The sequence below is a fragment of the Metopolophium dirhodum genome, chromosome 3 (genome assembly GCF_019925205.1).
Source record: "Metopolophium dirhodum isolate CAU chromosome 3, ASM1992520v1, whole genome shotgun sequence".
Classification (NCBI taxonomy): domain Eukaryota; kingdom Metazoa; phylum Arthropoda; class Insecta; order Hemiptera; family Aphididae; genus Metopolophium; species Metopolophium dirhodum.
In genome coordinates, this window is record NC_083562.1 from 32,288,967 (window position 1) to 32,313,226 (window position 24,260).

The 24,260-nt window shown below is 28.3% G+C and overlaps 1 protein-coding gene across 2 annotated transcripts in view; it reads left to right on the forward strand.

The window, feature by feature from the left end:
• The first annotated feature begins 6,806 nt into the window (after window positions 1-6,806).
• Window positions 6,807-24,260, forward strand: part of LOC132940383 (serine/threonine-protein kinase SIK2-like) — a 31,675-nt gene continuing 14,221 nt past the window's right edge. The window contains exons 1-3 of one of the 2 annotated variants that reach the window (XM_061007937.1): window positions 6,807-7,365; window positions 17,231-17,347; window positions 18,654-18,717. In XM_061007937.1, the coding sequence (XP_060863920.1) occupies window positions 7,258-7,365; window positions 17,231-17,347; window positions 18,654-18,717 (289 nt within the window). In that variant the 5' untranslated portion in view covers window positions 6,807-7,257. Of the gene's footprint in view, window positions 7,366-13,905; window positions 14,097-17,230; window positions 17,348-18,653; window positions 18,718-24,260 lie in introns of those variants that run through there. The other variant, XM_061007938.1, reaches the window with a different exon arrangement.

Below are 24,260 nucleotides of genomic sequence, written 5' to 3' on the forward strand. Positions count from 1 at the left end.
TTACTTTATGTGCATAGAGACAAAATAGTTAAAACAAAAATAATAATATGTTAAACTGGTCATACGAAATTGCAAAATGAGGTATTGTTTACCTACCTCTATTATCAAAAAAAAATATATTGGTAGGTATCTAAGATAATTGATAAATGCATCGTACATCCGAGTATTTAAATTATAGTAGGTACAGGTACATATAAACTAACATTGTATAGGTTAGGTCGACAAAAAAATGGTTGCTTGGTAATACAAGGTTCTTTATAAGTTGTTATTAGTGTCATTAAAAAAGAAGTTGAGTGTATATTCATTATATTTTTTTAAGAGCGTCTGAAGTTAGAATCTTAACAAAATTCATAACAATTTTCCTTTTTGTATGATTTGAAAATGTAATACAAGATTCCTCAAAATTTTGACTACTTAAACAAAAAAGAAGAGTTTACCCGAAAGTCAAATTAATTTGTCATGAGCGTTTGAAGATACATATTTGTTGACATTAGATATTCAACCGTAAATGCTATAAGGATTTCTCATTAAAGGATTTTCTTCTTTTGTTTAGTTTAATAATGAACAACCGTCTGAAAATTTCACAAAATATTTAAATTAGATTTTTCTTTACATGGTATAATTAAAAAATATTTTGACTGAGCTATTTACAGGTATAAGAAAGTTTTTTTGCCATCTGGGTCAAAAAGCTTGTAAGTTTCATACAAGATTCCTCACTTCCTCATAAATTATTATAACAGTAATTAAGGGCGTCCACAGGTGTGGGGGGGGGGCAAGTAGCGAAGTTGTGTCCCCTTTGGCTTTTTTTGGGATGATTATCATAATTATTATTGATGATTTTAATGTTCTAAAAAAACTTAAAAATACCCTAACAATTCTAAACGGTACACTAAATTATTTTTATTTTTAAAATTAAAGATATAAATTCTAAAATAAATTTGGTATAAATTATAATATACATTTTAAACTTTTAAATGGTTGTTTAACAGTTTTACAGATAGAATTTATCATTTAGACAACCTACTTATTCAATCTGAAAGTTAATTTTTTTTCTTTACCCATAGGTTTAGACTTTAGATCATATTATATTTATTATAAAAATAATGTAAAAATATGTGCAAATTTTAAAATAAAATTTAAAATTTAAATTAAAAAAAACTTTAAAATGCTCCAAAAATCTTTAAATGCAAAAATGACCTTAAAATTTAAAATCGTCAAAAAATTCTATGTAGGTATGTTTTTTACAAGTATCATAGATTTGGAAAACAATGCAAAGTGCATCGTAATCCTAATCTCAATCATTATCGTTGTAATATAAAAATGTTTTTTTGTTACAGAGTGATTTTTATTACACTTGTCAGAACTAAGAACGTTGCTTTTATAGATTATGAAATGTAGTGGTGGTCCCAAGTGCAGTTTTTACTTTTTTGATAAAAAAATTAATTGTTCATAGATGGCATACCTACAATAGTTACAACTTTTCAAGTTTGTGGTATCACTGACTGAATAAGCTAAAAATATTTAATTTTCTAAATTACCTAAAACTATAAAATCAACGGTAAAATTTTATTTATTAAAAAAAATGTATTTGATAATTTAAAATGACATAACAATTAATTAAAATTAATGCTGTAATTAAGTTTTAACTTACTATCTACGTATAATTCATAAATATTTTTACACTCCTTGACTATATAAAAAAAAAAAAACATGTCACAAAAATCCTTTATAACTAATAGTATAGTGAGACAAAAAATTTAAAAGAAAATATTTTGCCCTCCCATTGACAAATTCTTGCGGACGCCCTTGACAGTAATTCAAAAATATTCATGATAGATAGGTATAATTTTTTTCTAATCATTTGAAGTTCAAATTTTGGTAAAATACATAAAAATCACGAAAATTTCTCAATCATTTTGTTGTAAACTATGTAGATATATAAATTTTGAATTTTCGTAGCTAAGGATTGAAAATTTTAAATAAGGTTTCTCATACGTCATTACTCATTAGCAGTGTTTGGCAAGTTCCTTATAAAAAGGAATTCGTTCCGTTCCTTGTTCCTTAAAAAATAAAAGAATTCGTTCCTTTTTTAGTTCCAAATAAAATAAAAATTCTTATTTAATCACTTATGTTTTTTTTTATATGCATACTTCTTTAATTTTTAATTATAATATATAACTACAAGTAGGTACATATTTTATAATTCTATTTTGAGATTTTCTTCAAAATTACATTGTTGGCCAACGTATTTCGATTGTCTTAACGTTGATACTCGATAACGATCACTAATTAGCAATATACATTATACACATTAAAAAAAATATATCTTAATTTCAATTATTTACATAATTATCTGTGTAAATTATTGGAACTAGAAAGGAACGAACAATTTTGTTATTTTTCCTTGAAAAAAAGAACTAGTTCATTTTCTCGTTCTTTTTTATAAAAAGAAATTCGTTTCAGGAATCCCATTCCTTCCAAACACTGCTCATTAGTATTTCATACTGTAACCAAAAAATCTAAAAATTATACGAACACACTTTTAATAGGTAACCTACCTATAATATGGCTAGGTACCTATATAAGTTCAAATTTGATCGCAATGACGAAATTAGATATTTAATCAGAGAGTAACAAGTTGTGTTTTTTTTCGTAATTTAAAGATATTATTTGTGGTTATTTACTTGAAACTTTTTAATTAGGTAACTACCTATATCAAATGCTTTCTGCAAAAAATTAATTCAACCTACTGTTTGACTAATAGTAAAATAAATTAAGTTAATAGTAGAAATATAATATAGACGATATAGTAATACCTATTGGCTGACTGCAGACCGTCTTCCTTAGAATAGTTTTTCGTATATACTATATAATTTTTTTGTATCATTGTATTAAATTTAAGTATTTAACACATAAGTAGGTAGTAGCCAGTATGTATCTGAAGATTTGGTTTTTTTAGTGTACCTAACACTAAAAAAAATTAAATAGCATGGTCCATTTCCATAGATACATGAAATGTTCACAGAATGTTTATATTAGCAAATTTCTATGTACCATTAAAATGTTCGTAATGTTGCAATTCTGTTTGAGATATTTATAGGCATAAGAAAATTTCTAGTTTTGTTAGTTTTTTAAAATTATTGTCGATAAAACTTTTTTGCTCAGTCAAAACCTTTTGTCATAATTTATCAAATTGAAAATTTACAAATTATTTTGTTGTTTAAAATTTATAAAATGCTCAAAGTATAATTGGTGACTGGCTCCTTCGCTCACTCCTTAATGACGCCCCTGCATCAATGACGAGGTACACTTGAAACCTACGTATAGAACCATAGCAGACCGAGTTCCCTTGTTTTCTTTTTTGTTACACGTTCAATTACGTATTTTGTTGAGAAAGCACAACAGAATACCAGACATATAAAGTTCCACTTTCAACTCTCAAACTTCAACCTTATTAATATTTTTAATTACCTACAACCATTTTATGGGTATATAATATAATTTTATAATTATGTATACCATTTAAAATAAAAAAGGCGGATAAGAGGGTACCTACCGCTTTGCTGTTTTCGAGCATGTCGATGTTCTATAGGTCAAATTTTTGTGATTTTGATAAATTTTGTCAACATTTGAACTTTAAATGCATAAAAAAAATAATCATGCCTATGTATCTTTAATATTTTTTAATTGAAGAATCTTATGAGGACCCTTGCATTGAATTGTCAAGCTTTTTCAAGCTTTTACCGACGATAATTTAAAAAAAATTCAAAATATGTCTCAATTCAATAAATGGCTATAAATAGCTCAAAAAGAGTCAAAATATTTCGAAAAAGTTACAATTTTTTTTTTCACTTTTCTTTTGTTTTTCCCGATGCTTTTTAAAACTTAAATTTTTACCTTTCAAGTAAGTACCCACAAAAAGATGCTGATGTCGAAAATTGGTGTTTTTGACTACCCCATATGTTGATGACAGACAGAAAATAAAACACATTGTAAATACAATACATTCCGTTGCGCTTTGCTCAGATTTGAATATTACAATAAATTAATTAACAAGATAAGATTAGCAAAATAATTATTATGTAGTAATATTATATATTGTACAGTACTTATACACAATCATGAAATAGGCAATCAAACAATGATATCAAAATTATATAGTCGCCATAACTACTGTGTAGTAAACCAGTAACAAATTATATAAAATGTTGTTACCTCACGTGAGTAGGTGAAAACACCTGATAATTGATATATTAATTATTTAATATAATTTTCGTATAATTAAATATAATATTACAATTCAGTAGATGATTACACATGGTTATAGGTATAGACAGGTAGTCCGTGGGCCGGTGTCAATCAAAACCTCTTCTTTTTCCGTTTATTCCCACCAATGTACCAGCCCGAGCGCCACCGATCGCACGCCGTCGCTATACACACGTGGTGGCGGGGGCGGCTGCGCGATGGGAGAAATTTGACCACGAGACGATTCCGCTGGCTCATTCGGATACAGATGCAATCTCTCGTGGAACGGACTAACAGAGCACTGGCGTATTTACCCCGGAGACCAAAGTTTGTACACAATACAACATATATGTATATAATAATATGAATATAATAGGCGTGTGTGTCTACACTGAATGTCTATTAAAAATTGAATATCTGGCCTCCCATTGAAAAGATCCTAGATACGCTACTGTAACGGAGCATACCTGTATATCTCTACCTACATCCCATTCGCAATTACGCCATTATATTCACTAATTATACAATTTATCATGATATTATTGTTATTATAAATGTTATTATTAGAGCTGGGAATGTAATGCAATGAATTTACAATACATTTAAAATAATAATTGATTAAATTAATTAAATTGAAATAAAAGTGATTAAAATAATTTTTCTAGTTTAGTTAATTATTTTAAAATTTCCAAAAGCTGTAACTCATTCAATTTTAGGTTTGCAACTATGGTCAATGGATCAAAATTACTTAGAATAAAATAATCTATCCATATCCGGTGACAAAAATAGGTGTTGCAATTTTAAAAAAAAATTTGTATTGCGCATGCGCATATTACAAGAGTTAAAAATTTGAAATTTGTCCTTAAATGTGTACTTCAGTACCCCTTAGCTATTGCAGAAAACCGTATTTCAATCTAAGATTATCGGGCCGAGATATTTAGTGGTACATTTAAAACGGGACACACTGTATATATGATTTTATATTATTTCACTACAACAGACAGCCATAACCAGAACTCAGAAGGTATTCGGTGTTTATTCGTAATGATCAGAAAGTATCCCGCCGTACTGGTGCTCCTCCGCTACAGCACTGAATAACTTGTTGTAACTTAAAAACATTATTCGTGAGGATTCATAAAATTATAAATTTTAATATATGCCATAAAATGTTTTAAAATATTTAGATTAATTTCAAACTATATTACTATATTCGTATAATATACCCTAATTCCCTATATCCACACTATATTCACGGTTATTTTTTTTTAATTTCAACTAAAAAACCAATATTTTGAAAATTGTATGGTGTATATTTATACTCAGTTCAAGTTAAGAAACGCAGTTGGCAGCGACTAATTTTCGTTGGGCCACAGTCAGGGCGTCTGACAATACCCTTTTGTCTCCCCACCCAGTCAATTATCAGTATACCTACCTGTCGTGTAGAATCGCCACTCCCCCTGCGCACAAGTCGGACGCCGACTACGTTTCAGAACAGAACTTACTTGAATAGAGTATAGAAAATGCTAGTATAAACATTCGGCGAAAATTTTCACGTAGGTACCTGTCTACTGATATTTTTTTTAGAGTTACACTAAAAATTGAAAAACAAAATTAATTTTCTTGAAAGCTGGTTTTGCACAAAAGTTCCATTTCTTCCTTAGTTTTTTTTTTTTGGTTTTCCCGAAGCTTTTAAAAATGACTGGAAATTTTCAAATTTGACCTCTCAAATGCACCAACTAGATTCACTACCGCAGAAAACAAACGGAAAATCGAAGCATTATTATTTTACAATATACTTATCGTTTATATAGGCGTATGATGGGAGGGGGGCTAAGGTGGCTAAATCGTCTCTGGAATTTTGTTTAGCCTCCTCCCCCACACATTTATAGTTTTATTTATAGGTATACAGCTTTAGAATATACGTTGTGTTTTATATATAGGCTATAGTTTCCTCACCCAAATAAAGTATCGTTCAGGGACAGAAAAAAAAATAAAAAAAACACTTTGTAAAATTAATACATTCAATACATCCTCTAAATATCTAATATTTGAAAACAGGCTGGTTGTTAAGTGTTAACTATCCAATGATTTTGTAAAATATTGTATGATAATAATAATTGTAATATGAATGAGTAATGACACAGAGAAATCCGTTAAAACCTTAACCCAAAACAAGAGGAATACTTCAAACCGTTTAAACGAGTGGTTTTTATTGGTACAGCATTCGATGTAAAAAATACGATTTGGCGTAAAAGATATTATTTTCAATCTGTACCGCTATAACGCTCAAACGCTGCACTTATCATAATACGGTATCTATAACACTCGATGTACCGCGGACAGCTGGTATATAGTGTTTCAGTGGTGCGGTTATATAAATTGTATACCTATAATAGCGGTTAAGTGGTGTCTATAATTCAATTTTCTGGATATCCGAGAAGACGGTGCACCGTTTACCTGACCGCCGCCGCCGAAACCGCGTATTATAGTTGCGCTTTCCGCCGCACGGCGCCTAGCCGACACGCTTTGACGTCACGGAAGCGCGCCGGCGGGGATGACGACGGGCATACGCGAAAGCGGTACCGGCGCGCGCGTCAGCCGGCCACCGCAGAGCACTGCCGGTGATCCGCGCCTCAGCGCATTCATAATATTATTACGGTCCCGTCCCGGTCCCGACGCCGCCGAACCTATATCGGCCGCTCATGCCGTATCGCATGCCGGGCAACATTGTCATAACCATCGACATTAGGATATTATACTCGTGGACACGCGCGGCCGGACCCGTCGGTGTGTTATCGCCGCAATAATTAAAATATTGCAATATTGTTCAACAACAACCGCCGTTATGCGGACCGCGTCGGATTATCGCCGTAGCATCGGCGGTAGCACCAGTGCCGCGTCGTTCGCGTCGCGTATTGCCTGGACCACAGAACGTTCAATCGCCGTCCCCCGCAACAGGGCGGCGTAACTGCACTGCGGAACCACACCACAGACTACCGGCGACACGCGATTATGGACTGCAAACCGGACACTATCGGGTTCTATACCATCGACCGGCGCATCGGCAAAGGCAACTTCGCCGAGGTCCGGTTGGCCACGCACCGACTGGTCAGAAGCGAGGCAAGTGGACAATAAAGCACATCACTATATAATGCGCTCGCTCCGTATTAGTGCGATACCATTAAGATAATAATATATCGTGGGTACAAGGTTTCGATGGTACCTAATCCCACAAAATATTACGTAGGCGCGATTTTAATTTTTCGTTGGTTTTTTTTTTGGGGGGGGGGGGTTAAGGGGAGAGGCTGAAGGTCTTATGTTTATAAAGGGATAATTTTACTTTATTGTACCCAAAAGTATTCATCGTGTACTGGCTTTTTAAAATCCTACGCTCTATATTATGTCTCTATAATATTCTTCAATCCGCTGTGTTTACCATACCTATGGTACCTACTTACTATTTATCATCTAAGAATGTTAAAAAACAAATTTAAATTAAACGCTCCGCGTTCAGAACCTAAAAGACAAAATATTTGTGAAAAATTAAACGTTGGTGGGCGTTGTACATTACCAATAAAGTCCTTAGGTCTCTGATGGGTATAACACGTTAACGTCGTTAACAATAACATAGTGATAATTAAACGTATATTTTTTTGTCACATAATATGAATAAAAAAAATTTATGTTCCTATAATATACCTGACAAGTGTGTTAATGCTAACTGAATGTTAAAAACATGTTTTATGAATAAGAAGTGGAGCTTGGGAAAATGTTGTTAATTGCATGTAACATATTATGTATAATTTTATTTAAGTATAAGTGGTAATATATAGTATATTGGTATTTCCCAACATGTAATAGTTAAAAGAGGATGTAGGAACTGAAAAGCATATAGTGCCGTTCTAACTGGGAGGTGGGGAGTTTAGGGATAAGAATTTTAAGAAACCCTAGAAGTTTTAGAAAGTATTTATCCATTAAGAAATGATTTTTTTTGGTCTATAATAACAACCAATAACACCCCCCCCCCCCCCACCAATGGTCTAAGTACGCCAATGATCATAGCTTCCACAGTCTGTAAGACTAAAACAAATACAGTGAAATACACCACATAATGGCTAATATGACGTTGCGTTGCACATATTGCACACGCGAGTGGACCATGATAGTACTATTATTATTTTGTTCGCTATATATATTTTTTACTGTCATTAAACGGTTCGTTTCAGTCATTATTATCATATGGCACGCATATAAGGTACGACGTGTTTACCTATAGAGTGATAGTCTATGCTCTGTAGAATAATATACTGTATAGACTATAGTGTACAACGCAATGCTTACGTTTATCGTTCGAATTGTAGGTAGGGATTTAAATAACAAACGCGTGGGTGGTTGCCGACGGTGCTTTAAAATAAAACCAAAACACAAACAAATATAATATATTTAATTATGTCTATTTACAGTTCAATCCCCAAACTTTTATTCTACACGTTCAGGTATGTATAATCTGATTAAATATATACATTTTACACTTAAATAATACTAATGAATGAACGAGTGAATGATAATAATAAATAAGTAATAAAAATAAAATATAATATCAATAATAGAGTAGTAATTGTTGTACAAATAAATAATATTATTTATTATTTGGCTTAACAGATGAGTTTAACTTTTTTGATGTCTTATCATTAAAATAAAGTGTTTTATATTTAAAAAATAAATGAATACAGGTACTATTATTATATTCTTACACAATAATAGCTACTAATTAAGTTATTATAGACATCTATTTATTGGATTTTTAGTGCTGTACACATCGAAGAGTGTACTATAATGTTCTCCATAAAAAAAAGTTCAGAACAATGTATTTTTTATTTAATTCACTTTCAGTTCTCAAACAATACTAATAAATTTATTAAAATAGTACCCTTGTGGAAGCTAAATATTTTTCATAATTAAAATTTAAACTCTTTAACATTTTTTCAATATTTCCTGTTGCAAGTTTACATGTAATGATGATGTTAATGGTAGGTATCACATAAAATGACATTTTTAAAACACTAAAAAGGGTGTTCAGGAAAAATTGTATTTTATTGTACAACTAATAATTATACTCGCTATCGCATATAGGTAATCTCAAAATTAATATGTTTGTTAGCTGTTACTATAGTAGAAAAAAAGGTGGGTAATACAAACCTAAATATAATGGGTATACTGTATTACTGTATAGTGTATATACATATAAATTAGTTAAAATTACACCATCTAATTAAATTCACATTTCAAAAATAACTTCTATATTATAGTGAATCAATGTATAAAACTTGTTATTAAACTTTGAGTGTTGTTACGTTTTTAAAGGTCGGGTATACCTATATTAATATCTACTTTGGTTTCTTATAATTTAAATTTTAAATGGGTAGGTACAAGTTAATTAAAACATACTTTAATCAACTTAACTCTTTATAGTATATACATTTATATAATATCTATATTCTATGCATTTTATAATAAAAGGTATATGACATTTCTTGTAGACATTAGTTATTACGGTGTGCATCATTATGGAACTTATTTTCCTTTTGAATTTACGTAATATAGATAGGTCCTATGAGCATATTATACTGAATCGACGTTGGTTAGGTACATACAGGTTTTACTTATTAACATTTTTTTTTTTTATTAGGTGATTTAAAATTTAAAATGTCGATTATAAAATTAATTTCATCTCTTTTCATTACAAACTTACTTCATAATAAATAAGATAAAATATTTCCTTTTCTTTGTATGGTTAATGTGAATTTACTTAATTAATTTGTATGTATGTATAATACTATATAGGGATTGTATTTTTGATACCTAGATACTAAATTTCATAAAATAACATTGGTTGAATTTTAATGACGGTACTATTCTATTCTCACGAAAATGTACCCATATTTAAAAATAATGTATTATAATTTATAAGAGTATCTCTAACACACTTTTACGGTCACATTACAAAATTGTCCCCGGAGGAAAATATTATTCATCAGTCATCACCGTTAATACTTACCTATATAATACTATAATAGTATACATTAAATGAGTTGAGATATGAGAGAACTTTTAAAGAAGGTGAGTGGAATGTAGCTGTTTTTTAAACAGTAAAAATTATAAATAAAATATCATGATACAAACACTGTAAAACTTCAATGTATATTGAAAAAGATGGGCAAGTGTGTGTCGCTCTGCTAGTCTGGTGTGCTGTAGTTACTGTAATGTATGGTGTTAAATTTGAATTAAATGATATAATATCATATTGTATATAAGATAAACAATCGTTTATGAGCGAAGACGGTCAGTCAGCCTATGATATTAGTAGGTTTATTACTAAGTATATATATTTGATGATATTATTGTGAATAAAGTAATTTATAAATAACCTATTTACGTGGAACATTGTTTTAAATTTTCAATACTTAGATATAAAAATTGAACATATTATACATTTTTAACTACAAAATAATTATTAAATTTTTACTTGTGATAAATTGTCAAAATTCCAACTTAAAATACTTATAAAAAACAATTGTGCCTATGTATTTTTCAATACTTTTCAACTGCTATTGTAACAATTATATCAGGAGCCTTGTGTTGAATTTTCACGCATTTTTACCCAACAATTTTTATTGACAATTATAGAAAAAAAAAAAAACTAAAAATATTAAAAACTGACAATGTCAGTAAACAGCTCAAAAAGGGTCAACATTTTATGGAGTACCTATAGGAAATGAAAATATAAACATTCAGTGAAATTTTTATATATCTACAGTTTATTGGTTTTTGAATTACAACAAAATAACAAAATCGCTACATGAGAGATCGAGTGAATATCCAATCTTGTAAAAATATGACTTCAAACGCTCATAAAAATTTAATTTGATTTTGCTAATAGACATTTTTTTTTTGATAAGATAGACAATCTTATGAGAAATCCTGTACTACTTAATCTTAGATTTAAATAGAAAATTTTTTATGAATTTCTAACTCAAAATAATTTGCACATTTTTCGTGAATTTTACGTATTTTGTCAATATTTGAACTTTTAAATGCTTATAAAAAATAATTGTGACTATTGATTTTTAATATTTTTCATCTGTCTTTGAAACAATATATTAGGAACCTTTTATTAAATTTTCAAGCTGTTTTACTCAAACAATAAAATTGTATTGATCATTATAGAATAAAAACTAAAAAAATTGGTAACTGAAAATGTCCTTAAACAGCTCAAAATAAGTCAAAATATTTTGAAAGTGTTATATATGGTGTTATATATGGTGTATATAGAAAATGCATTCAGTCAAAATTTCATGAATATACGGTAATTTGTTTTAGAATTACACCTAAAATCAAATCGATTTTGCGTAAAAATTCCAGTTTTTTCTTAATTTTTCTTTTCTTTATCCCGGCGCTTTTGACTCCCCAAAGTACCAACTAGATTCACTTTCCTATCAGAAAAGATCCTGTTGAAGAAAATCTAAGCACTTTTACTGTCCTTAAAGGTGATGACAGACACAACAAAAATAAAAAATATGAAAAAAAATAAAAAAACTCACATTATTGTAAAATCCATACATTCATTGCTCCGCTCAAAATCTAAAAAAGAAACTTATTTTGAGAGAAATAAATCAAGTAGGTATCTACTTACACCCAAAATATATTGATCGTAGTTTGAAAATATTTACTTTCATAATTTTATTGTTAAATTTAATTAAATTTTATATTAAAAATAATTAAACTTTCCTTTGGTCTTTGTTCTTGTACTTTTAAACTTTTTGAAAAAGATAAAAATAAAATATACAAAGGGCATGGTTCTTTATCGTGAACCAGGGAAAATCATAGAAAATACAAGACATTTTTAAATTCAAATTTTATAATTTTATAATAGAAATTTAATTTTTAGATTCTGAGCAGAGCGATGAGTGTATTGATTTTACAATCAACAAAATAAAAAAAGGAAAAACGATAATTATTACGCAAAATCGGTTTTCAACAATCGATTTTAGTTTTTGGTGTAACCTTATAACACATATACCGTTGATACATGCAATTTTCACTGAATGTTTATACTAGAATTTTCTATACACGATAAAATTTTCAAATTATTTTGATTTGTTTTGAGTGGTTTATACGGACATTTTAAGTTTGTTAGTTTTTTTTTCTATAAATGTCAACAAAATTGTATTAGTTGGGTCAAAAAACTTGAAAATTTAATGCAAGGCTCCTAATATATTGTTACAATGACAGTAATTAAAAAATATTAAAAATACAGTAAAATTTTTTTTTTATAAGCATTTAAAGTTCGAATTTTGACCTAAATGTATCAAATTTAAAAAATAATAACGATTTTGTAGTTAACAATTTATAAAATGTTCAACTTTTATAGATAAGGATTGAAAATTTAAAACAAGGTTCCCGTAAATAGGTATCTAAATAAATTTCTTTATTCACAATAATATTATAAAATATCCTTAGTAATATATCATACCAGGCTGAATTCGCTCAGAATCGAATTCGTATATAATGATATTATAATATCATTGAATTCAAATTTAACATCATCCATTACTGTAAAACTTACTTGTTGACTTGTAACCTACTGTACAGCAGAGCGACTCCCACTTACCCGCCTTTTATTTTATTTTAGTATTAACAATAAATAATTTTAACAAAATAATGTAAAATACTAATATGTTAAAAAAAAAACTTGTATTACCCAATATATATTTTCGGTAACGGTCCCATGATTCACAATGAAAAAAAAATGACTGTATATTGAGTATAATATTTCAGCCTAACAAAACTGTAGTAAATATAATTTTTCTGCAACGTATTTTAGACTTTAGTCTTAGGTATATGTTTCATATTGTTAATTTTCAGTTAAAATGTGGAATTAATATTTTTGCCTACATTTCTAAAACAATGTTTACACATTACACAGGTTTGTCCAAAACATTTAAGATAGGGGAAATAAATTCAAATAATTATCAAAGTATTATTTTGTTCAAGCGAATGACAATTATTGTTTTATATTTTATATATTTGTCAAAATTGCTTTTATTTTTATCTTGAACTTATATTTTGTTTGGAAATTTACAAATTACGATAAAAGTATTAAGCGAGTGGGAGGGAGGCGTGGATTTATGTCACATTGTCACCCCTTAACTACATTATGTATACTTCAGTAATATGTAAACATGCGAGTTTCCGCAGTGTTTTAAGTGTTAAAAAGTGCAGTCGATGTCGCTAGTTTAACCTAACCAACAGTAGTATCAAACAAAGATAAAGCACGGAATTGAAAATGAGCTTTTTGGACTAAATAACTTTTCATAGAAATTATGGAAATTGATTTTTAGGATTTAATACTTTCGACTTTTACAAATCAAAATATTTGGTCAAACATATTAATTTATTATAATTTATCGCCTATTTGAGTAAATAAATTATCTAGATTTCTTGTAAGAATTATATTTAATTTATAATACACGAACAAAATACAACATAGAACAATACACCATAGTATAATATTGTATTGCCGATCGCGATGTAAAAATCGTAATATTATATAATGTCAAATCTATAGTCGGGTTTTCTGTGATTCGTTTTAATATTGTAGGTAGGTATATAATATTAAGTAGTATAGGTACCTTTTTTTATTGAACAAAATGTATATATATTTATAATCTATATTTACATGTTATTTAATAAGTAAATTTGATGAGATTTGATTGACGGGAGGAGGAAGTCACCGAGTGGCGGCACCCCATGGTCCATGGAAAGCGATTAAGAAGAGATACCCAATGTAGGTAGGTACCTATGTAAAACTTTTTACTACGAAGGGCTTTGTTATTTATACACAGACACACAGTATACAATAATACCTATACGGCTATACTCTACAGATATTTTTATGTATGATGTGGATAGTAGGTAGATGATTAAAAATCTCTAGTATAAATGTATAGCACAAAACGAATATAAATTTTCTATACTCTGACCTTTGAAGTTTTACGTACCAATGAAAAAAACCTAGAGAAGGGTATACAATAAAATGTCATTATATACCTATTGAAAATAAAAATTGAAAAATAAATAATCGGTAAATTATATTCAAGTTTTATTTAATAATAAGTAAGAAATTCGATATTTTATTTTAACTGATACCATTACCATAATAAATGTTCAATATATCATTATTATATCATAATCATTATCATAAATTATTAACATATTTACATATGTTGATTTATTATTAAATGAATATACTAGGTACTTATTTACTAGTTCGATATATTAAGTGTAGCCAGTGTAGGTACCTAAGTAAGTAGGTATATAATAATATATAAGTTGGATATATTATATATATACTTATATTCTATAGTGTCCTATACCTATTTAAATTATAATACGTAATATAGTTTGGAATACGTAATATAAAACTAAAATAAAACTAAAATACTAAAATAATGATACAAGTGTACAACATTCAAAATGTGTTAATTATTATTGTCAAGGGGTTAGATGAAACAAAAACATGCGAATTGTGTATAGCTAATTTAGTTGTAACTTGTAAATAATATTATTAAGTATCTATAAACATAATTTTTACTTCATCGTTCAATGTTAGAATTTTTAATCATCATTTGGTGAAATATTTTTTTTTAATTCGTGATAGTTTAAAAAATTTTTTTACGCTATGGTAAAACTTGAGTGACCAATAAATCGAATTCACGTCACTAGTCGTTTTGCACGTGAGACGTTTTACCAGAGTGACGTAAAACCTACGATTTCGTACGTTCGAGCGGTACGCGTGGTAAAAAATAAAAATCATTTCTAAATATATAATAGCACTGTGTGAATCGCCAAATCGCCACTATTTGTTTGGGTGTATAGGACTTATGTGTATGTAGTGTATGTATCGTTTAAGACTTCCACATTCCACAGAATTGAGAGTATGAGGTTTGGGGGGGGGGGGGGGGGGGTTAGTTATGAGTTGTGTGCACGGAGAATTTCATTGAATTGGTCAAGCTTTCAGTTTGTCAATATACGCGTATACGTTATAGACGTATACTATACATAACCTATATTGTACACTTTTCTAGCTATTTGACAAACTATTTACATTATTTACTTTACATCATTATGAGTTCCTATAGTTATATCACTTATAATTTGGGAAATGCATAACATTTTTTCATGATGAGCCGATGAGGTTAGGATGATATCATATAAAAATTTAAAAACATTAAAATGGGAGTAGGTACTATAATCTGGTTTTAGCATGTTTGTGACAGTTTAGTATCGTCATAGCTTTTGAAATTACTCTTCAAAAAGGTCGGAAAAATATAACCTTATATGTAGGTAATATATGTCCTTGTGGCTTGCTTAAGGTATTGTTTAAATCGTATCATACACTAATTAAAATGTATTTCTTTATTTTTTCGTATGTCTTAATTATGGTATAAAAAAAAATAATGTATATTTTAAATGTAATTAATAATTTAAAACAAAAATAATAATTATTGTAAACGTATAGGTATAGGTACTAAATAGTGAATACAAATTGACAACTGAAACCGTATAGTAATCGTTATAATTATAACTGTACCACTGTAGAGTATCAATAAATTTAATTTTTTTTTTTAATTATTAGACTACAATAGAATGTTGCCAATTCTAAATTTTGGCGATAAATTTATAAATTTTATTTTTAGATTTTGATTCGCTTAGAAATGTATTGAATATTACTTAAATTAAATGATATTTAAACCTCGTGGTTTATACAGTTAAATTTTGTTTTTCAGAATTAAAAATATACATTTATTTTTTATGTAAGTATTTTGTTTTATTTTAGTATTGATGCCAGAGTTATCTTATTTGGAATGTTGACGTACACTAACCGAGACCAGAGTGCATTATATGTATAGGTATGTGGGGATATTATTTCAACCCACACTAGGTATTTATTTATGAGGTTTGAACTACATTGAATCTAATATTATCTATTAATATATTGTTCATATCTTGTGTATACAGTCTGAACACCGAAGAGCATTAAGATTTTTAAGTAAATACTCAGCTTAAAATTGATTAAATTTTAATTTGCTTTAATTTATTTATTAAATAAATTAAAAATATAGGTACTAGATATTATATACTTTTGCTAGTTAATAAAATATATAAAATTCAATAATGAAATGGTACATTACAGCTCAAAAGTTACATGATATAAGATTAATCAATAAATAATAATATCTATGGTGTTATTTTTTTTGCTTGTGGTAATTCGCAATCACTCTGTATATTGTTATTTAAAATGTATTAACTATAAAGTATCCAAAATAAATTAAATATTATTTTATATTAAAACTGTGTATTGAATAATATAGTTATGGATATTTTATATTTTTATAATGATTGAATCGTATGGGAACTATGGTAAAAAATAATATAAAAGTTGATAGGTAAAAACAAAAATGTATTATTATAGCCTATAGGTAATAAATAATAATAATAGTTTATGATAAAATAATTGGTAAATTCTAAATTGACTTAAATTTTTTTGTTAATAATAAACTATAAATTAGGTAATTCAGTGGCGTACACACAGGTGGAAGGTTGAATGTTCAAACCCCCCTTGGTATTTTTTTACTATATATATAGACAATATATGTATAATTAATAAATTTGATGTATATTCATTACATACTTCATTTTAAATACATAGCACTGACCTTTGTGTCTTATTAGCTATATTAGTTATTAACTATAATGCTGACATTATTAAAAAAATAAATATATCTTTGATTAAGACTGATAAAAAAGTTTTTGGCATTTCATTTTACGAGCTATGTATACATGATAGATATTTCGTTTGAAAAATGTGTGGGTAATGGGGTATGTATATATTTTGATGACTTATTTTATTTGGTTTTTTCAGGTTGCTATAAAAATGATCGATAAAAGGAAATTGGATGCAGTTAATCTGGAAAAGGTTCATCGTGAAGTAGATATTATGAAACAGCTGGACCATCCTCACATCATTAAACTATATCAAGTGGGTAAAATAAAATGAAAATCTATTTCTTAAAATAATGTGAGGTTTTCAAATAAATGTCCTTATTTTTGAATTTATTGTCTTGGTATCTGACTATTGAAAAACTATGCTTATTATACTTTTACAAACTTTATTATACAGTAAGTAACTGAATACTATTATTCAGTGCCATATTATGTTCGAAAAAAAAACATTTTCAATAATTTCGTTAAAGTAATAATATTAATTTTTAATTTTTCTCTTACGAAAAAAAATATTTATAAATAATTAAGTTTGAAAAAGTAATAGTATAGTCCTTAAATATAAAAAATCACTGTATAATTTCTGAAACAAAAAACAACAACTCAAATGATTATATTTAAATCTACAATTTTAATTATTAAATTAAATTAATAATTGTTATTACTTAATTGAATGGGGTATATTAAAAAAATTAAAAATGTTGATTATTACATATTATGTGCTATGTAATGATGCCCAAACAACCTTATCTAAACACTCGCATAAAAATGAAAACTCTTAGTATTTACAATCTACATACCTAGTTAACTTCCAAAAATTCATTAGATAATATGACGTATCTACTTAAACTAATGATTTTAAATCCCGTTAAAAATGTATTATTTATACCTCTCTAAGAATTGAATATAATATAAATATATAAGCTGTATTGGCATTTAGGTATTATGATCATACGTTTTTATAAAGTTTTGACTTTTGAGTATTGATTAACATTTCAATCTGTTGATAACATATCTTACACTCATGATAAGAGATAATCATTTTATTTCTTAGAAAACAGAAAAAAAAACTTTATTATGTAAGTAAGTGGGTCGTTTACACTCGCCAAGACGGAAAAAAAGTATTCAGTGAAAATATAAGTAAATTGGATTGTTTTGACTCCGTTAAAATTGCTGTTGAACATATAATATTTGATGTTTGGATTATTTTATATTATATGATTATTTTACTGTTATTAGATGTTCCGGTACTAGATAGTTTATTATTTTAGATCAAACTTAATTTATAGCTTATGCAGATTACTGTATAGGTATACACATCATTATAGTCTTTTGGAAACATTCAAAATTAATACATAGTAATCAAATAATTATTTAAATGTATAATTTTAAACTTTAGTTATACTTATAAGTTATAATACCTATATATGTAGAGGGTTATACACTTTCGTGAAACAAAATTTTCGGTGTAGTTAAATAATTAAGATAGTTAGAACGGGTTTAAACAACTAATTATTAAGAGGAATAATATATATTTAGAACGAAATAATTATTGTTATAAATAGGTTATGGAATCAAAAGATATGATATATATTATTTCGGAATATGCCAGTCAAGGAGAAATATTTGGTAAGTAACAATAATTTTGACGTAATAAGATAGTGCATCTATACATTTTTTTTAATGAATAATTTATTACTATTTATTAGTTTTGAAATTGTAAGAACAATAAGGATGATATTTATAATTTTTTTAAAATGTTTTCTGTTAAATAAAGATTAAAATATCTAAATCAATATTGATAATTTAATATTTGTCTGAATATTTCACAATATAATATTAAAAATAAATATTAATAATATATTTTTACAAACATTTTTTAACTCACAAATAATTTATTATTAATTTGATAAAGTATTGATATTTTTAGTGCCTACTATAAGAATATAATAGAAACTTAACTAAGTCGTATACTTTTTATGTCATTGATAATAATAATAAATAGGTATGTGTTTAATTTTCATACATTGATAAACAACAGGTGTATTCTACCACCCTGGCCAAATATGAGTATTGTATTTTCGTTATGCTATGACTCAAGTATTCATCATAGTAAAACATAATTAGTATACTATTTTAATATAACACTAGTTAAAATGTACACGAAAAAACAGAATCATTATTGTTAGTTGTTATTAGGAAAACCACCGCGAAAGGCGAAAGCTTAAAATAATAACCATAAATTGTTATTGAGCAAAACCTTGAATATTAAGAGGACTTATATTTAATTTCTTATTATCTACTACCTATCTAGTATCTACTTTATCGCGGATTTCAACAATCACTATTGTCTATTATATTATATTATAATATTCTGCTATGGTTTAATAATTGTTATATTTTAGTTTAAATGTAACTCACGTTTAACAAGTTAATTTTATTTCATGGAAATATTAAAATGCATAACATTGCTTTCGAATTTTTTTGTTCCTATAGTGGATAACCCCCGGAGGTTGAAAATATATGATATTCCCGGTGGCATTAATAGTTTTCTGAGTTAAAGATTTTAAGTACAATTGATATTCAACATTATTTTTTAAATTGAAACTCCTCTAACATTTATAGGTATGCACTTAAGCACTTTACTGTTTATAAACTTTTAAATTTTATGATTAACGATGTATGGCGCAGACAGATACTAATACACATTTGTAATATGCCACTTAAACATATTGAGACGGTACATAATACGTAGAAATACTAACTACCTACCTAATAATATTGTATACTGTATATAATTATGTTTTAAATAAGGTTTAATTAAAACTTTAATTGGTAAACCACAAAGTTTTATATCAACAAATACAGTTTTAAAATTCTACATAATTTAATCGAAAAATGACCCTTTTAAAGTAATTAGGTACCTATATTGACCCAACTAGACTCGATTTCTAATCGTAACTTAATATATTATATATAACTTATGAAGTTTTTTTACCGGGTAAAAAAGTGATAATAGAAAATAAAACATGTGCTTATGGCCTGTAGTAGGTACTTATATTAAATAAGTCTTATTTTCAAGGTTTTTTTTTATTTTAAAGAAATGCATATTAAATATAATATATTAATATAATATGTGTCATGTGTGTTTTTCAATAATGTTGCACATCATGTGAATTGTAGATACGTAATAAAATGAATAAATATAATATTCTGATTTTTTGAGTATTAAAATACGAGTTCTGTCCAAAAAAATGTGTTGGTAAATATTATAAAATGTCTATTATACCATAAAAAACTAATAATATGGTTTTGTGGCTTCAATCATATCAACATTAAAAAAAAAATTGTTAAAGCTATTGCTGAGGAATTCATATATTGTGGTTTCCCGTGGATTCTAATGGAAAAAACTATATTATACACTGTAAAATTATATGGCGTCTATAGACTATATTATATACAACATAATATTATTATATAATATTACAATAAAACTCGTTATCGAAAAAACACAGAAGTTGACAGTTTATCGTGTTGAATATAGCGTAAACTAAAAAAAAAATAATATATTTGACATCAAAAAGGAATCTCGAAACTAACTCGTTTTGGCTGTTTTGCACAACTGATAAAAAAAATGTACATTTATACGCATTTATGTATTCCCCGCATCCCTTCTAATATAGTTCCTTGCGCGTATTGTGCGTGTGTTGCATTGCTTAACGGCTTAGGTGCGCCGGGTGATATTTTCGCAGTGAACTACGTTCATTTTCTCGGCCAAAGTTTTGTGTTTTTGAACAAATGTTTTCGCACCGCAGTTCAAAGTAGTCAAAAAGTCTAAACTCTGAACTTTTTCTTCAACCGCGATTCTTTAGGCTTTTAAATTATATTTTTTAATAATAGCCCATAAATATTTATTGTATTATTGTAATCTGAAAATGAATATTATTATTTATTAGGTAAGTATATTAAATACGTTCATGGCACTTGTGTATACATGTCAAATATTGAAGCAATAGTATTTTTTTTATTTATAAATTATTGACATTTAGATTTTATAGACGAGCGTGTGGTTGCGTTCCGCCAATTTCAAAGTGTAACCGCTTTGTGCTACCCTATTTTTCTTGCATATATAGTATAATAAATACACATGGGGTACCGGTAAAACGGTTTAAAAAAAAAAAAAAAAACTACTGCTCAAACAAAATAATAATATGGTTCCGTTAAAATAATCACTCTGTATATATTATAGAATAACTATATAGGCACATATAATATAGTGTATATTAAATTGCACGGTGAAAGTGTAAAATGCGCAGTCGGTGGTGGTGACGAGGTGTAAGACGGTAGAGCTTTTGGTATACGGATAACGTGGGCTACGGCAGTGGTCGCGCATCGTCGTCGTTTGGCGAAAAGGCGGTGCGGAAGGGTTGGGCAGTCAGCCAGCCAGCCCGCCAGCCAGCCAGCGAGCGATCGAGCGAGCGATCTAGCGACAATCGTACACGCACACACACACACACACACACACACACACACAATTTACGCGCGCAAGCGCCCGCCCGCCCTCCCGCCGGCTTATTTGTATATATGAAACAGCAACTAAAGAGAGCGCGTACTATAGAGAGCTTATTGATCGCGTGCGAGCGGTGGCGACCGGCTTCAACGCACCGCCGCCGGTTGCTCTGTACGCCCTCGCCGCCGAGCGGCACATAATGCGTCGACCCCCGAAAGTGTAACAGCCGCCGGTGTGTTGCGTTTTTTTCCCGTCCCGCGCAGTGTTGTCATCGGGGGCGGCTGATACGACGCGAAATGCACCGCCGCCGCGATTATACCAAAACATAATAACAATAATATATTACATATATTGTATGTACGTCATCGTATAATATAGCAGTATAGTACCTATTATTATCGGTACTGCCGTACCTATATTATATTATTATGACAATATTATGAAGATTATAGGTACATATTGTAGCCTATAGGTACTCCGGTACTCCCGAAGACGTAAGAATTTTCAAATAACTCGATGGCATTATTTCATTTTTCTGCTTTTTGATTGTTGTCCAAACGAACTTGTATAAGTCACTATAATATTATACACAGAGCCGTTGTTCGGTGCACTGACGACTATACAATTTTTTTTGTTTTAAAACTATGATAATATAAAAGTAACACTTATATGCCCGCATATAATTGCATTCTATGCATCTAATCTATAACACATACATATATCACTTGCAGGTTAAGAGGTGGGGGCGGAGATTTGTATATTATTATATTATATTTGAAATTATGTGCGATTCCCCTCCCCGATTTCCCCGATGGGTGACAGTGAATATTATAATATTATATAGCCATAAAGGTGACGTTTATATGAACTCCGCTTAAGTCGTTGAACATATTATTGTCCAGTCGAATGGTATAATATTAATGTTTTATACATGACGATATTATCGTCTACAATCTAAATCACAGCACGGTTTTCATATTTTCTCTTACATCGAAAGAAAAACGATTTTTTACTCACGTGTTATCGATTTTTTGACATAATTTCTGCAGCAGGTCAATGCAGGAATGTTTTTGGCACTCTAGTACAGTAAGTAGGTGAAGGAAAATGGTGCCACACCGACACACCGTACCAATTAAATGACCAGCGCTGTTCGATTATATCTATATGGCTATATGCTTATATATATGTACCTATAAAATTCTATATATATACCATATATTTATACAGATCGTTTCATAGTGTATATCTCCATCAACATTTTTTTTTTTTTTTTTTTTAATAGCTACATTTTAAATTTGATTTTGGATAATTATTACCTACCTACTCTATATTATAATCACGAAGCCACAACAATTATATAATTCACAGTAGTTTTTGGTTAGGATAACTCAAAGTAAAACATTTTAAATGTTTGTTTTCTTAAAAACCTGAAATAAACAATTTATAGAGCTAGGTAATTTATGTAAATATTTTAAAAGTTTAATTACTAATTTTCATTAAGTATTCAAATACTTAGTTGCAAGAATTCTTGCGAGAGGCAGATAAACGAAAATACTTATAAAGTTGAATAAACACACGAGACAACCTGCAATATTATAATATATTTCCAGACTTATTTTATGTAACTATTTTACTTAAAATAGCGTATACCTTCTTTAAACATTTTTGAAATATTAACTGAACGAACAAAATGATAATGCGGTCGTCGATGAACAAAAAAAACGTCTATGTATATTTAATTATCAATAGGTCCGTTGTTAAAATTCGTACATCATATAATAGGTACCAATTATTTGCAAATTTCTTGTCAATTGTTACTAAAACGTGTATTTTTAACAGTAGGTGTGTAAGTATATTATGTTACTGAGTAGACGTGTAGTAAGTTATATATTTTTCTACTGCGAATGACAAAACCGTTATTACAAGCTTTTTCTGTTTTCTCTTAAACTGTCGTAAAAATCATACTTATATGCTGCGCCACATACACCGTTTATGTTATAATATGGCTTGTTACCTATTTTTGGCCGTTTCGGATCATTATTGTTATTTGAAGCAAAAAATATAATACTTACGTCATAACATTGTGGACCATAGAACTATTTGGAAATAATATTCAAATTATTTTGAATAGACATCGACATAACGAATTACAATAGTCAATAAATTATGTTCAAGACTGCAATTTTCTATTTGTTCATTCGCATTATTTTTTTTTGTTTTGTTATCGTGAAGAAAAAAAAATAATATTTTATCAACTGTTTTATAAAGTGCAAGACTTTTTGTAGAATTTACTAGTGGGACGACTGAGACGAGGGATTATCTTGTTTACCATTAATATGTATATAAGAATAAAACTGTATTTGTATAATATTAAATAAATACTATTTAAAAAACTTCTTTATTGGGGAGTTAGAACTGAGCTAGATTCAGAAGTTATTATAATTAATACGATAATATACTATTGTTTTCTAATTTATTACCACAGTAGTACAATATATCTATAGAATAGCATTTTCCAAAAAAAAAAAATAAAAAATATAAATCAAATATAAAGGGAATAGGTAAGTAAAGTCGTTGTCTATATATATTTTATTTTGTATTGATCGGAAATAGTCTAGCGAAGTTCTAAGCTTAATATTATTGACAGTATAGGCGATACAAC